At 46.3% G+C, this 15,236-nt stretch overlaps 1 protein-coding gene across 1 annotated transcript in view; it reads left to right on the forward strand.

The window, feature by feature from the left end:
* BRINP2 (BMP/retinoic acid inducible neural specific 2) overlaps positions 1–15,236 on the forward strand; it is a 165,876-nt gene that overhangs the window by 95,927 nt on the left and 54,713 nt on the right. Inside the window, exon 2 of the mRNA XM_066625071.1 lies at positions 3,070–3,419. Within this exon, the coding sequence (XP_066481168.1) occupies positions 3,142–3,419 (278 nt within the window). The 5' untranslated portion in view covers positions 3,070–3,141. The remainder of the gene's footprint in view (positions 1–3,069; positions 3,420–15,236) is intronic.

Below are 15,236 nucleotides of genomic sequence, written 5' to 3' on the forward strand. Positions count from 1 at the left end.
TGGAATTTTTTTTCTTCTTTTCCTTTGTCTAGCTAGTTTGACAACTGGCGCTGTGATTCTGACAAATTATTGCCATTGCTGGCACTCAGTATTGCCTTGCCTCAGCAACTGTGGCCTTAGAACAAGAGAAATGAACCCTGTGCCTTTACAGGGTAGCTAACACAGAATGAAGATTGACATCTTTTGATTTAACAATCCTGATTCCATGAGTGGAGCCAGAGCAGGTGTCCCCCTGCAGAACAAGTGGGGCTGTAGCCTGGTGAGGGATTACTGGCAGATTTAGACAAGGTTGTCCATTACAGAATGAGATGGACAAATTAGATGGATAAATGTAGGTAAAGATTTCAGATACAGTGATACGAATATAAGACTAGATATTGTGAACCTCAAGAATACAAGGTGACGGAGAATGCAGCTCCTGGTCTTTCTCACCCTTAGTGCTTAGTGTAGATATGAATCTACAGTGTGATATTGGCCTACCTTATAGGACTCTTGTAAGAGAGGTTACTAATTCTTCGTGTGGACACTTGCCCTTTAAGGGAAGTTTACTAGGCAGGCATTCACAGGTGGCCTTGTCATGCTGTGAAAAGGGTCCTGATTTGGGGGGTGCAAGCTGCTGTTAAAGGCACAAGGTTGGGCCAGATTGTTGTTGTTTTCCTATTCAGTTATCAGCCCTAATTATAAAGATTATAGAGATAATGTCTGGGAAGTGTTTTGGCTGCATGAGCTGTGCTGTGTAAATGTTAAGGTCTGGGAATGCTTCTGTGTGCATGAAAATTGTATCAAGTCTCTGACAGTTCATATGGGAACAGCATTGTTCATTTTTGCATGTAGAAGTACCCAGGCTCAGACTCTGGCATCTTGAGTTAAAAGGATGCAATTGGCAAGGCTGGGAAAGGCTTCTGCTCAAGCCCTTGGAGAACTGCTGTCATTTGGAACAGATGGCACTGGGCTAAATGGATCAATGGTTCAACTCAAAATATTGCAGCTTTGGATGTCCAGATGGATGTGAAACCTCCCTAACTGGAGGGAGGGTTGAACAGCAGCTCAGAGGGACAAGACATGTTTTGCATGCAGTGTCTGGCATCTTCAGCTTTAAAGAGTTTGTGCCTGAGAAAGGCCTCTCCCTGTCATTTTGGAAAGATGCTATAGTCAGAGCAGACAGTCCTGAGTTAGATAGGCCAGGCTTTTCAAACTGCCAGGGAGGCAGCTGGGGATTGCGTTGCTAAGGTGGCTGCAGGGGCTTGGCTAGACTTACCAGAACCTGCTGCAGCCTCCCGGGGATGCGGGCAGCCCTGCACGAGTGTCTGCAGGGCTCCCCGTGTCTTCAGAAGTGAAAGCGCAGCAATCGCACTCCACCTCCACTGCCTCCCCCCCCCACCCCTGCAATGACTTAGTGCGGGGCTCAAACTCCCTTGGAGTTTGAGAACCCTTAGATAGGCCAATGGCTTGACTTGGTATGAAGCACCTGAAGAGGTTTGCTGCACCTCTGCTTGAGTGACTCAACAATTATGACTTTGCACCTGTCGCTTAACAGTCCAGTTCATGAATCCTGTTATAGGAGTGGGTATCTTATTCATTCAAGTTTCCAAAATACTTATTACCTTTCTTTCTATCAATACAAGGTGTCTCACAAAGTGTCATGGAACAATTTAAAACCAAAAGGATGACAAAGGCAATTTTTTTTGAAACAAAACATAAAGGCTGAGAGAACAAAAATGTCAAAGGCTGGGGGAACAATTCATCTCCCTGCCCCAGCTCAAATGGACCTGCTGCTGCCAGGCCTGCTCTCTCTCTCTCTCTCTCTCTCTCTCTCTCTCTGCAGGGTTACCTGTACCTTTCTTTTCCCCCAACTTTGAAGCCCAGGTGACTTTGAAGCCCAGGTGATAAAAAGTCATCCTTTCCGTGCAAGATAATGATGAGAAGGAGCCACTCCAGCTGGGAATGGGATCCGCTCTACTGGGTCTGAGGCTAAGAAAATTGCCTTTGTGACAGAACACCAGATTATTTTAGTTAAGAACATATGAACATAAGAAGAGCCGTGCTGGATCAGTCCAAAGACCCATCTAGTTCAGCTTCCTGTATCTCACAGTGAACCACCAAATGCCCCAGGGAGCACACAAGAAAACAGACACAACATGCTTCCCGGTGCCCTCCCCTGCATCTGGCAATCAGAGGCAGTTAAATAATTGTTTAATTATTTTATTTTTTCTGTCGGCTGCTTTGTGAACTATTTTGTTGAAAAGTGTTATATGACTATTCTTAATATTGATGATGATGGTGCTGATAATAATTAAATGGTCTTAGGCCACAAGCCAGTCCTACCATTTGCCAGCTGGTGGCAGCCAGCCGCAGGAGACAAATTTTACCATACCAGCAAATTGTCGACTCAGGGTGCAATCCAGAGTAGTACTTGGGCTGGCGCAAGTCCCTCCTTGTGAGTCAGCAAGGCCAGCGCATAGAGGCGCACCGGCCTGCGGAGGCTGGCACAAGCCTCCACGCCAACTGAGGCACCAAGTCTTGCATCGACCCAGCAGGAGGCAGGAGGGAGGCGTTCTAGGGTGGGGGGAGGGCCCCAGGGACAGGCGGGTGGGGAGCAGGAGGCAGGGCTAGGACCCAGCAGGACCTGTTCCTTGGAAGCTCAGAGCGGCATCAAGATGCTCCGCTCTTCTTGGACTTGTAACACCTCAGGAGAAGGTGCAAGTCTGAGGAGACCCGTTGGGACCAGGGTGCCTTACCCAGGGGTAACGGGAAAAGTGGTTGTGCCACTTCAGGCCCCTATCCTGCACTGGATACAGCACAAGCCTCTTGGCTTGCCTGTTCCAGCACAGGATAGGATTGTGCCCTCAATTTCTTATTATATATTCACAATCAGGAGGAGGGCCACCATTTGTAGTCTTTTTCTTGGGCATCATAATGGCTTAAATTGACTCTGACTGGACCCATTGTTTGGGAACACTTGTTCACTGCTGCATGCAGTTTGGTGGATCATCAGTTGTACAGCCTCAGAGTAGTTCAACTGCCTGGTCTGGTAACATTGAAAATATTCCTCTTTTTGTGCCTTCCCAGTACAGGAAATCCTGAAGGAGAACTGAGCAAGGAGTGGTGAGAGAATGAAGAAGCCAATCGAGCAGGAAAAGCATGAGGTGGCAGTGCAACGCTCGATTTAACGGGCTCTGGCGGATGGTCCCATGGTTGTCATCAGTCTTGGTCCTGACTCTGGGATGCTGGGGGGTGGCAACTGCTACTGCCCCACCACACAAACAGCATGTCTCCATAGCTGCCTCCTCCTCCTCATCCAGCCAAGTGCTACTGGACTGGCTCCTTACTGATCGAGGACCATTCTATCGAGCCCCAGAATATGTTGACTTCATGGATCGCTATAGGCAGGGTTTCACCACTAGATACAGGATCTACAGGTAAGCCAAAGAGGCAGGATTGGGCTGCAAAACTATAGCAAGTGCACCTGCTGCATTGAAGCTGTAAATGTGACCTGAAACAGTAGTGGTATAAAGGTAAAAGCATAAAGGTAAAAAAAGAAAAAAAAAAACTATATATGCAGTGTTATCTTCATTTTAGATATCAAAAGGGTTTTGTGGCTCCCGAGGTTTTCCTTTCTCCAGAAAACGGGTCCAAATGGCTCTTTGAATGTTTAAGGTTGCCGACTCCTGATCTAGTCTAATTGATATATCAATTAGTGAGTGGTGGCTGAAGCTCCCCATCTTGTTCCTGTTATTCTGGAGTATGTTGTTCCTGGTATTGATTTTTGTGGCCATGTTCTCAAGGTGTGACTGATAAGAGAGAGTCCTTTCCAGAGTTACTCCAAGATATTTTGGATGAGGATTGTAAGGGAGTAGGTTGTTATTTAGATAGACCTTCTCAGTGTGTTGATTGTGTCTGAGAGAGAGGTCAGCTTTGAGCATCACGGGACTTGTGTCTGTGGTCAGGAAGGTTGACCACTTTTGCCATACTTGACTGAAGCCATTTTAGAGGGCAGCATTTGGTACATTGCCTCAGGTGCTGGGAGGTCTTGGGCCAGCCTTGAGAGCTCGTGACCCTAGCTCAGTCCCTGGCATCTCCATACATAAAGGATCCCAGGTAGCAGGATGAGAAAAACCTCTGCTTAAAGACCCTGGAGAAGAAAAGCTGCCAGTCAAAGTAGACAGCACCCTGAGAAGGATAGACCAAGAACAAGGCAGTATCAAGATAAATGATGAGTGGTCAGATCTTGGGATTCTGGATAGACACAGTGAAAACATGAGCAAGTTAGAGCAAAGTTTAAAGCAGAATCAATACCAGATCAAAAACATTGCACAATGCTTTTGAAACTTGCTAAGCTTTCATGAGAGGGGTTCTGAAATTCATTCTCTATATAGTTCATTGTGCTTACAGTGTTTTAATCTAGTGTAGGCTAGATTAAAAGGGTATTTCTTCTCCTGAAGAAGACACAGCATAGCTGTAGCCATCCATTGTCAGGGCAGCAGAAGTAAACCAGACATTCTGTCTGATTTTGAGACAGTTCACAGTGGGTTTTATGGGTAAAGGTAAGAATTGCCATGAGGCTAATTAAAAACAGTGGGTTTTATGTGTAAAGGTAAGAATTGCCATGAGTATTTCGCATGTCGATGGCTTGGCCACTGGGCAGTTACCAAATGTTTCCAAGAGTGAAGGCATCTTGTCTCTTTGCTTGCAGAAAGGAGTTATTAATTGACATTTTAGTGTCAAGCAATGCTGCTTTAACTGGTTATTCAATGAGTTAATCCAGTGGGTTCCCAAATTGTGCACCGTGGTATCTGAGAGCACTGCAGCAAACTCACAGGGACACCGCAGGATGCCTCCAGTGGGCTCTTCTTCCAGGCTGTCCCAGGCACAACCATCTTGGATCATGCAAGTTCTAGGAGAGCTAGGAAGAAGAGGCCTTCACAAAAGAAGAGCACTGTCAGTGCCACTTCATGCCTCTTCTGTACTCTTGTGGGGCAGGCTGCCCATGCTCAGCCTCAATAACCCACCGCCAGTGCTTGCACTTTATTATACCAGGTCTCCCTTCTGAGCAACATTTTACCAAACTGAAGAGGCACACACACACATTCAAAGCAGAAAAGTGTATTAAAGAAAGTTAATTTGCATTTACTGTGGTAACCAATGCTTATCCTGCCTAGGGCAGGAGAGAGATGGAAAATGGTTCCTGGGATCAGTAAAGATTTAGCAAAGAAAACAGCACAGCTAGCTTAGTCTACACTGACTTTGAATGCTAAAGACTAACTACCAATACAATTTTACCTTGCCAGGGATACTCATTCACAGTTTGACCACCTCTGGACTATGGGGTATGCAAGAGTCATTTGATGTACCTTTTAGAGAGAATGAGGTGGAAGATAGAATCCTGGAGATAAGGGAGGCCCGTGTTGAGGGCCAGGAGGCAAGTGAGGCATGGGGCTGTTGTCCAGACCCCACGCTATTGAGCAGCAAGGCCTCAAAGGCCATGGATGAAGACCAGGGTGAGTCAACCCCCTCCCCCTGAATGCCAGTCTGAGGCCCCTGAAGCACTTCCCAGCACTCCTGCTGAGCCACCCAAGAGGGGATTATAGAGGCACTTTAAATTTCCATGAGGAGGGAGAGAACCTCCACTGCCACCCAGAAAACGTAAAAGTTAAAGAGGCACTTTTTAAAGTGCCTCTTGGTTAAATTGGTTAAAGAGGCACTTTTTCAAGTGGTGCTCCTCTTATATTTAGCAGGGGGAGAATAACTGTCCTTCTTCACCCCAGCTCAGTGTCTCTAACCAATAAGCAGCACACTTTTTATTTATTTACATAATTAATTAAATTTGATTTAGTCTTGGGGGGACTGCAAATTTTGTTTGACCCCAGGTAGCAGACAGATGCCTTAGCTATGCCACTGGCTGGGGGGAGGCAGCAGAACAAGTTGGGTGGTGAGCTTCTGGGGAGAGGAGGCAGGTTTTTCTCCAAATTTCACTTTCTTAAAAGCCCAGGTGTGACATCACTTCTGGGGTATCATTTTGAGCTTAGCACCGGCTACACTATCATTAGTTGCACCCAGCTCTATCTCTCCTTACCATCTCATTCCAGGGAGGCTGTGGAAGTCCTGGAGGTGGTTGGAGTCTGGATGAGGGCCAATAGGTTGAGACTGAATCCAGAAAAGACGAGGTCCTTGTGGTCAGGAATTCCTCATCTACCTGCTCTGAATGGGGTTGCATTCCCCCTGCAGGAGCAGGTGCACAGTTTGGGTGTGCTTCTGGAATCATGGCTTTCCCTGGAGAGCCAAGTGACAGTGGTGACCAGGGGTGTGTTTGCTCAGCTCTGGCTGATGCACCAGCTGCGACCATACTTGTGTGGATCGGACCTGACCACAGTGGTTCATGCCCTAGTAACTTCAAGATTGGATTACTGTAATGCGCTCTATGTGGGGCTGCCCTTGGACAGTTCGGAAGCTGCAGCTAGTGCAGAATGCGGTGACCAGGGTGGTTACTGGAGCTAGGCAGTTTGATTCTGCCACAGTTATGGAACTCCCTACTGGGGGAATTAAGATCTACCCCTCCCTCATGGCATTGTGGCGAAGGCTTAAAACATTTTTGTTTTGTTTTGCTTTTGGGATGTCTGCCTCCTGTGCCTTTACAGCAGTTCCTTGAGTTATTTTTGCCCTTCTCCACTTGGTGTTCCCCCCCATTGTATTTCCTTTTTCTTTTGTTGTATTTTCTATTTTTTACTCTACTGTATATTGTATTTTTTTTAAATCTATAAAGACACCTTGGGCATCTGCTTTCAGCAGAGGAAAGGCGGGGTAGAAATCTTTTAAATAAATAAATAAACTGGAAGAAAGAAACCAGCTATTTTCTGGCATTCAAGACAAGCAGCAGTGTGGCAGTAGTGGGAAACTAGTTCCACACATTGAAGGTAACAAATTGATCCTTGGATGGTGTCTAGTGCTTTCTTTGCTAAGCCAATCTCCGTTCTTTGCATCACCCGTGAAATCCACCCAAGCTTAGACTGATGAGAAGACCCACTTTTACAGTATAGAAAAAGAATTGTAGATCCTCCATTTGGATAATTTTAGTAGTCTAAGGTAGAATGACTTGACCCAGCTCTTATTTTTCAGCACATCTACAGAGTGAGTAGCTTCAGAAGCCCTAGATATAGTCTCTGTTACCCTGAATAATGTTTTAACATCACAACCATATACACGTTGAGCCTCATTATTCGTGTGGGTTCCGTTCCAAGCACTCAACGTGGATGGCAAAAATCGCACTATAGCAAATCAATTTAAAAAATGTTTCTTTGCTCCTGTGATTTAAAAACAGCCTTGCTGACCTTTGTGATGTAAGATAAGAGTCATTAAGAAGACAATCCATCAATCAGTTCTCCTCCAAGAGCTTAGAAAGGTGCTTCACCAATGCACCCTTCACCAATGCAAAGTGATCACCTTTCTTTCATGTGCTCGGGGGAAGGATCCCAGTGCTAAAAAGTGGATCCCATTGTTAGTAAGTTGACACCCTGGGGGTGTGTGTGTGTGACACTACTAGCGACCAAAATCACTAAAATCACAATTTGGAAGAACAAGACCATCATGTTATATACCAATCAATGCGTAATTTCATACAGAATGTGTTCTATCTTTGTTCTATCAAAAGTTACAGCCAAAAAACCAGTGGGAGTGGAGTGATGATTCATCACCACGCCTACCACCTGGGGTGTTGCCCCGCCCACTGCATGGGGGTGACGTGAACCCTAGTGACGCCACTGGTATTAGGGAGCAGGTGCTGGTAGAGGGAGTATTGGAGGATATGTTCATTATAGTTAAGTCAGACTGGCCGTTGACCATTTTAAGAGGATAGTTATGCACTGTTCAGGTAATTAACTGCATGGTAGGGGCAAAAAAAATTAGAGGGAACACTGCTGAGCCAAAGCAGCACTGCTGAAAGGGTGGCCCTAGAGCTAATTGGGCTCTCCCATATTTTGAAAATATGATCATGATTTGCATATTTTTTGTCATTTGCAGGTAATGAGTTCCTAGGTGAGAACAAAGTGCTAATAGCCATATCACTTCTAGCTCTCGACATCATGGATGCTAACTTCAGCTCACAGTATAAATCTAGTTTGACATCCTTGCCCTAGCCCTTATAGGTTCAATGAAGGACTTGAAAGTAACTACACAATTACTAGTGAAATGTTGAAGCTGGGGGCATATAACTGCCAATTATTACTAATAAAAGGGGGGCAGTTTGATCCAAACATACTGCTGTGTAAACAGAAGAACCTTCCATGAGCACAGAAGTGCCTCCTGTTTACCAAGTGGTATGTTAGGATCCAAAGCAGGATACATATAGAACACACACACACACACACAAGAAAAGCCCCTCTGGATCAGGCCATAAGCCCATCTAGTCCAGCTTCCTGTAGCTTCCTGTAGCTCACAGCAGTCCAACAAATTGTCAGGCACACACACAAATACATGCACACACACAAACACACAGAGTCAATATGCTTAATTTGAAGAGTGTATTCAAGTTGTAGAAACTTTTCTCCACTGATTTGGGCAACCTTGGTGCAGAATTTGAAGCTTGCGAACGACTATTATTCATCAAAACAGTCAACTTAAAAAAAAGAAACTCAAAACATTCTCATTTTTTAGAATTCTTGTTCACATGCACATTGTTTTCAAGGTCATTTTTTAAAATGAATGATCTGAAAACACCTGTTGCCTCTTTTGTCTTCTTCCTCATTCATCATTGGCATTTTTGCAACTTTGAACAATAACCTGCCTTTCCCATTATCTTTTGTTTCCCTCCACTCAGCAATGCCCTTCTGAAGCTTTTAGTCATACTCAGACTCAAGACAAACTCCCAGGGAGGTTGTAGTACTGTCATCCTAATGGCCTTGTGGCAGAACATATGGTGAGGGAAGGCAGAGTACACCTGGATAAGACCTAGGAACTTGACTGCTTTTTATCAAAACTGTAATGCCCCTGACTGTATCTGACATGGGCAGATACCATAGGGTAGTGGTTGTCAAACTCCCAGGGAGTTTGAGCCCTGTAGTAAGTCCTTGTAGGGGAGGGGGGAAGGCAGCAACGCGATTGCCAGGATCATATTGCTTTGGAGGGGCACAGGGGCTTGGCTGGACAGCTCCTGCAGGGAGCTCCTTCCAGGGGTGCGGGGAGCCCTATGCTCCACTTTCACTTTTTAAACTTTAGGAAGCCCTTCAGAGGGAGGCTGCACCCCCAGGAGGCTGTAGCTGGGACTGTAAGTAAATGCCAGTCCCTGCGCCCCCTGCTCCCACCCCTTAACAGGGCAGAGGCCAGGATCCTCAGGCTAGGGTGTCATGACACCACAGTTTGAGAAGCCCTGCCATAGGACTAGATAGCTAGGCCAGTGAAATGTAGGTGCACACTATCAGTAGGTATTGCATTACTTATGATCAAGATTCCCCGGCGTATCAAATAGTTTTTACCAACATTTCCTGGCTTTCACAGACTGTGATAACCACATTTAGAATTAGCCTGTTTACCTTCCCATTGTCTATTGCATACTCAAACCCCTTTAGATAGATATTAAGATCACATTAGACAGATCTCTTTAGACAGATCTTAAAATACATGCTTTTGATTGACTGTGGGGTGAAATATCACAACATAAGAACAGCCCCACTGGATCAGGCCATCTGATCAGGCCCATCTGGTCCAGCTTCCTGTATCTCACAGCGGCCCTCCAAATGCCCCAGGGAGCACACTAGATAACCTGCATCCTGGTGCCCTCCCTTGCATTGGCATTCTGACATAACCCATTTCTGAAATCAGGGGGTTGCACATGCACATCATGACTTGTAACCCATAATGGATTTTTCCTACAGAAACTTGTCCAATCCCCTTTTAAAGGCATCCAGGTCAGATGCCGTCACCACATCCTGCGACAAAGAGTTCCACAGACCAACCACACGCTGAGTAAAGAAATATTTTCTTTTGTCTGTTCTAACCCTCCCAACACTCAATTTTAGTGGATGTCCCCTGGTTCTGGTGTTATGTGAGAGTGTAAAGAGCATCTCTTTATCCACTCTGTCCATCCCCTGCATAATTTTGTATGTATCAATCATGTCTCAGCCTTTTCTAGGCTGAAGAGGCCCAAACGCCATAGTCTTTCCTCATAAGGAAGGTGCCCCAGCCCAGTAATCATCTTAGTCGCTCTCTTTTGCACCTTTTCCATTTCCACTATGTCTTTTTTGAGATGCAGCGACCAGAACTGGACACAATACTCCAGGTGTGGCCTTACCATAGATTTGTACAACGGCATTATAATATTAGCCGTTTTGTTCTCAATACTTTTTCTAATGATCCCAAGCATAGAATTGGCCTTCTTTAATGCCGCCACACATTGGGTTGACACTTTCATCGACCTGTCCACCACCACCCCAAGATCTCTCTCCTGATCTGTCACAGACAGCTCAGAACCCATTAGCCTATATGTGAAGTTTTGATTTTTTGCCCCAATGTGCATTACTTTACACTTTACACATTGAAATGCATCTGCCATTTTGCTGCCCATTCTGCCAGTTTGGAGAGATCCATTTGGAGCTCCTCACAATCACGTCTGGTCTTTACCACTCAGAAAAGTTTGGTGTCATCTGCAAACTTTGCCACCTCACTGCTCACCCCTGTCTCCAGGTAATTTATGAAGAGGTTGAAAAGGACAGATCCTTGGGGCACACCGCTTTTCACCTCTCTCCATTGTGAAAATTGCCCATTGACACCCACTCGCTGTTTCCTGGCCTTCAACCAGTTCTCAATCCAGGAGAGGACCTGCCCTCTAATTCCCTGACTGTGGAATTTTTTCAGTAGCCTTTGGTGAGGGACCATGTTGAACCCCTTCTGAAAGTCCAGATATATAATGTCCATGGGTTCTTCCACATCCACATGCCTGTTGACCTTTTCAAAGAATTCTGAAAGGTTTGTGAGGCAAGATTTACCTGTGGATGTGAAGATAATTGAAGTCCCCCATGATTACAACCCTCTCCCTCCCTCCCTGATCTGTTTCCTCATTTCAAGGTCCCCTTGAGTATGATCCTCAAACTTGGTAACTTAATCCACAACGATTCTATGGTGGAGTCGGACCCGCCTTCAATCTCTGCTTTGCTGGATTCTACCCCTTCTTTAACATAAATGGCTACCCCACCACCAACACGCCCCTCTCTGCCCCTCCTGTAGAGTTTATAACCTAGGATTGCTGTATCCCACTGATTCTCCGCATTCCACCAGGTTTCCGTTATGCCCACTATGTCAATGTTTTCCCTTGTCACCAGACATTCCAGTTCTCCCATCTTTGCTCGGAGACTTTGGGCATTCGCATAAAAGCACTTGTATACAAAGTCCCTCAAGATGGGCTGCTTATAATAATAATAATAATAATAATAATAATAATAATAATAATAATAATAATAATAATAGCAGCTTTATTTTTACCCCACCTTTCTCCCCGAAGGGACTCAAGGCGGCTTACAACAGGTTAAAACAGATTAAAAACATAATTTAAAAACAGATAAAAGCATATTACACATATCATAAAAACAGTAGTCTTAACTCCTGAAAGGGAGGGTAAAAAGAGTCCAATCTCTCCAGAGTGCATGGTGGCTGCTTAAAACAACAGTAATAGAGGCCCAGCAGAGGTGTATACTGCAAAGAAAGAAGGGTTCCACATCAAGGAGGGTGCCCGCATGGCTAACGAGAGGCTGTGAAGGGCAAGGAAGCTTCCTTCCATAAATGGAAGTCTTGCCCTAATGAGGAGAATAAAAAGGAACAGAAACTGTGGTAAAAGAAATGTAAGAAGGTGATATGGGAGGCCAAGCGAGACTATGAGGAACGCATGGCCAGCAACGTTAAGGGGAATAATAAAAGCTTCTTCAAATATGTTAGAAGCAGGAAACCCGCCAGAGAAGCGGTTGGCCCTCTGGATGGTGAGGGAGGGAAAGGGGAGCTAAAAGGAGACTTAGAGATGGCAGAGAAATTAAATGAGTTCTTTGCATCTGTCTTCACGGCAGAAGACCTCGGGCAGATACCACTGCCCGAACGGCCCCTCCTGACCAAGGAGTTAAGTCAGATAGAGGTTAAAAGAGAAGATGTTTCAGACCTCATTGATAAATTAAAGATCAATAAGTCACCGGGCCCTGATGGCATCCACCCTAGAGTTATTAAGGAATGGAAGAATGAAGTTGCTGATTGGAGGATAGCAAATGTCACGCCTATCTTTAAAAAGGGAAAGAGGGGGGACCCGGGAAACTATAGGCCGGTCAGCCTAACATCTATACCGGGTAAGATGGTGGAATGCCTCATCAAAGACAGAATCTCAAAACAAATAGTTGAACAGGCCTTGCTGAAGGAGTATCAGCATGGCTTCTGTAAGGGTAAGTCTTGCCTCACAAACCTTATAGAATTCTTTGAAAAGGTCAACAGGCATGTGGATGTGGGAGAACCCGTGGACATTATATATCTGGACTTTCAGAAGGCGTTCGACACAGTGCCTCACCAAAGGCTACTGAAAAAACTCCACAGTCAGGGAATTAGAGGACAGGTCCTCTCATGGCCTGAGAACTGGTTGAAGGCCAGGAAACAGAGAGTGGGTGTCAATGGGCAATTTTCACAATGGAGAGAGGTGAAAAGCGGTGTGCCCCAAGGATATGTCCTGGGACCAGTGCTTTTCAACCTCTTCATAAATGACCTGGAGACAGGGTTGAGCAGTGAGGTGGCAAAGTTTGCAGACGACACCAAACTTTTCCAAGTGGTGAAGACCAGAATTGATTGTGAGGAGCTCCAGAAGGATCTCTCCAGACTGGCAGAATGGGCAACAAAATGGCAGATGCACTTCAATGTCAGTAAGTGTAAAGTCATGCACATTGGGGCAAAAATCAAAACTTCACATATAGGCTAATGGGTTCTGAGCTTCTGTGACAGATCAGGAGAGAGATCTTGGGGTGGTGGTGGACAGGTCGATTAAAGTGTCAACCCAATGTGCGGCGGCAGTGAAGAAGGCCAATTCTATGCTTGGGATCATTAGGAAAGGTATTGAGAACAAAACGGCTAATATTATAATGCCGTTGTACAAATCTATGGTAAGGCCACACCTGGAGTATTGTGTCCAGTTCTGGTCGCCGCATCTCAAAAAAGACATAGTGGAAATGGAAAAGGTGCAAAAGAGAGCAACTAAGATGATTACGGGGCTGGGGCACCTTCCTTATGAGGAAAGACTATGGCGTTTGGGCCTCTTCAGCCTAGAAAAGAGACGCCTGAGGGGGTCGACATGATTGAGACATACAGAATTATGCAGGGGATGGACAGAGTGAATAGGGAGATGCTCTTTATACTCTCACATAACACCAGAACCAGGGGACATCCACTAAAATTGAGTGTTGGGAGAGTTAGAACAGACAAAAGAAAATATTTCTTTACTCAGCATGTGGTTGGTCTGTGGAACTCTTTGCCACAAAATGTGGTGATGGCGACTGGCCTGAACGCCTTTAAAAGGGGATTGGACAAGTTTCTGGAGGAAAAATCCATTACGGGGTACAAGCCATGATGTGTATGCGCAACCTCCTGATTTTAGAAATGGGTTATGTCAGAATGCCAGATGCAAGGGAGGGCACCAGGATGAGGTCTCTTGTTATCTGGTGTGCTCCCTGGGGCATTTGGTGGGCCGCTGTGAGATACAGGAAGCTGGACTAGATGGGCCTATGGCCTGATCCAGTGGGGCTGTTCTTACGTTTGTATGTTAGTCAGATAAAAAGTAGTCAGGTAAAAAGAGCATAGAGCAGCAAATCATAAAAGAATCGGGCCTGTAAAAAATATTAAAAGATGTTGAAAAGATGTTGAAAAGGCCGAGAACTCAGAAGCCTTGTTTAAACAGAAGGGTCTTCAGGCCTCACCGAAAAGTCTCAAGAGAGGGAGCCATTCTTAAGTCATGGGGAAGGGAATTCCATAGCGTTGGTGCCACTACTGAGAAGGTTCTATTTCTTGCCACCACCCCACGTACCTCCCTAGGTGGCGGCACTTGTAAAAAGGCCTTCTCTGATGACCTAAGAGGACGAGCCGGATTGTACGGGAGTAGGCACTCTCTAAGATACCCTGGCCCAGAGCAGTATAGGGCTTTAAAGGTCAAAACCAGCATCTTGAATTGGGCCCAGAAACGAATGGGCAGCCAATGCAGCCGCTGGAGAAGCAGACTGACAGAGTCAAACCACCTACCTCCAGTAACTACACGGGCCGCCGCATTCTGCACTAGTTGCAGTTTCTGAACCATCTTCAAGGGCAGCCCCACATAGAGAGTGTTACAATAATCTAACCTCAACGTCACTGTGGCATGGATCACTGTGGCCAGGTCTGCACGATCCAAGTATGGCTGCAGCTGGTGCAGCAGCTGAAGCTGAGCGAAGGCCCCCCTAGCCACAGCCACCACCTGGGAATCCAGGAGCAGCTGCGAGTCCAGGTGGACCCCCAAGCTGTGGACCTGCTCCTTCAGGGGGAGTGCAACCCCATTCAGCACAAGCCAGCACCTGCATCGAGGATTTCCAAACCAGGAGAGCCTCTGTCTTATCCGGATTTAATTTCAGCTTGTTAGCCCCCATCCAGATCCTCACTGCCTCCAGACAGCGCTCCAGGCCCTCAACCGCCACCCTGGAGTCTGGAGGAAAGGACAGATAGAGCTGGGTGTCATCAGCATACTGATGGCACCCCACTCCAAAACCCCCGGACAACTGCTTCCAGTGGTACATGTTAAATAGCATGGGGGACAGAATTGAACCCTGTGGCACCCCGCACCTCAAGGGCCAGGGTGTTGAACAGGCATCCCCCAGCACCACCATCTGGGACCGATCCTCCAAGTAGGAGCAGAACCACCACAAAACAGTGCCTTCAACTTCCAACTTGACCAATCAGCCCAGAAGGATACCATTGTCGATGGTATTGAAAGCCGCTGAGAGGTCCAGCAGGACCAACAGGGACGCACTCCCCCTGTCCAGTCCCCAGCGTAGGTCATCCACCAAGGCGGTTTCCGTCCCAAAGCCCGGCCTGAAACCAGTTTGAAAAGGATCCAGATAATCCGCTTCATCCAAGACCCTCTGGAGTTGAGACGCCACCACCCACTCAATTACCTTGCCCAGAAACGGGATGTTGGAGACTGGCTGGTAGTTGTCTGACACAGTGGAATCCAGGGAGGGCCTCTTCAGGAGGGGGCGAACCACCGC

This window comes from Tiliqua scincoides, chromosome 4 (genome assembly GCF_035046505.1).
Source record: "Tiliqua scincoides isolate rTilSci1 chromosome 4, rTilSci1.hap2, whole genome shotgun sequence".
Lineage (NCBI taxonomy): Eukaryota > Metazoa > Chordata > Lepidosauria > Squamata > Scincidae > Tiliqua > Tiliqua scincoides.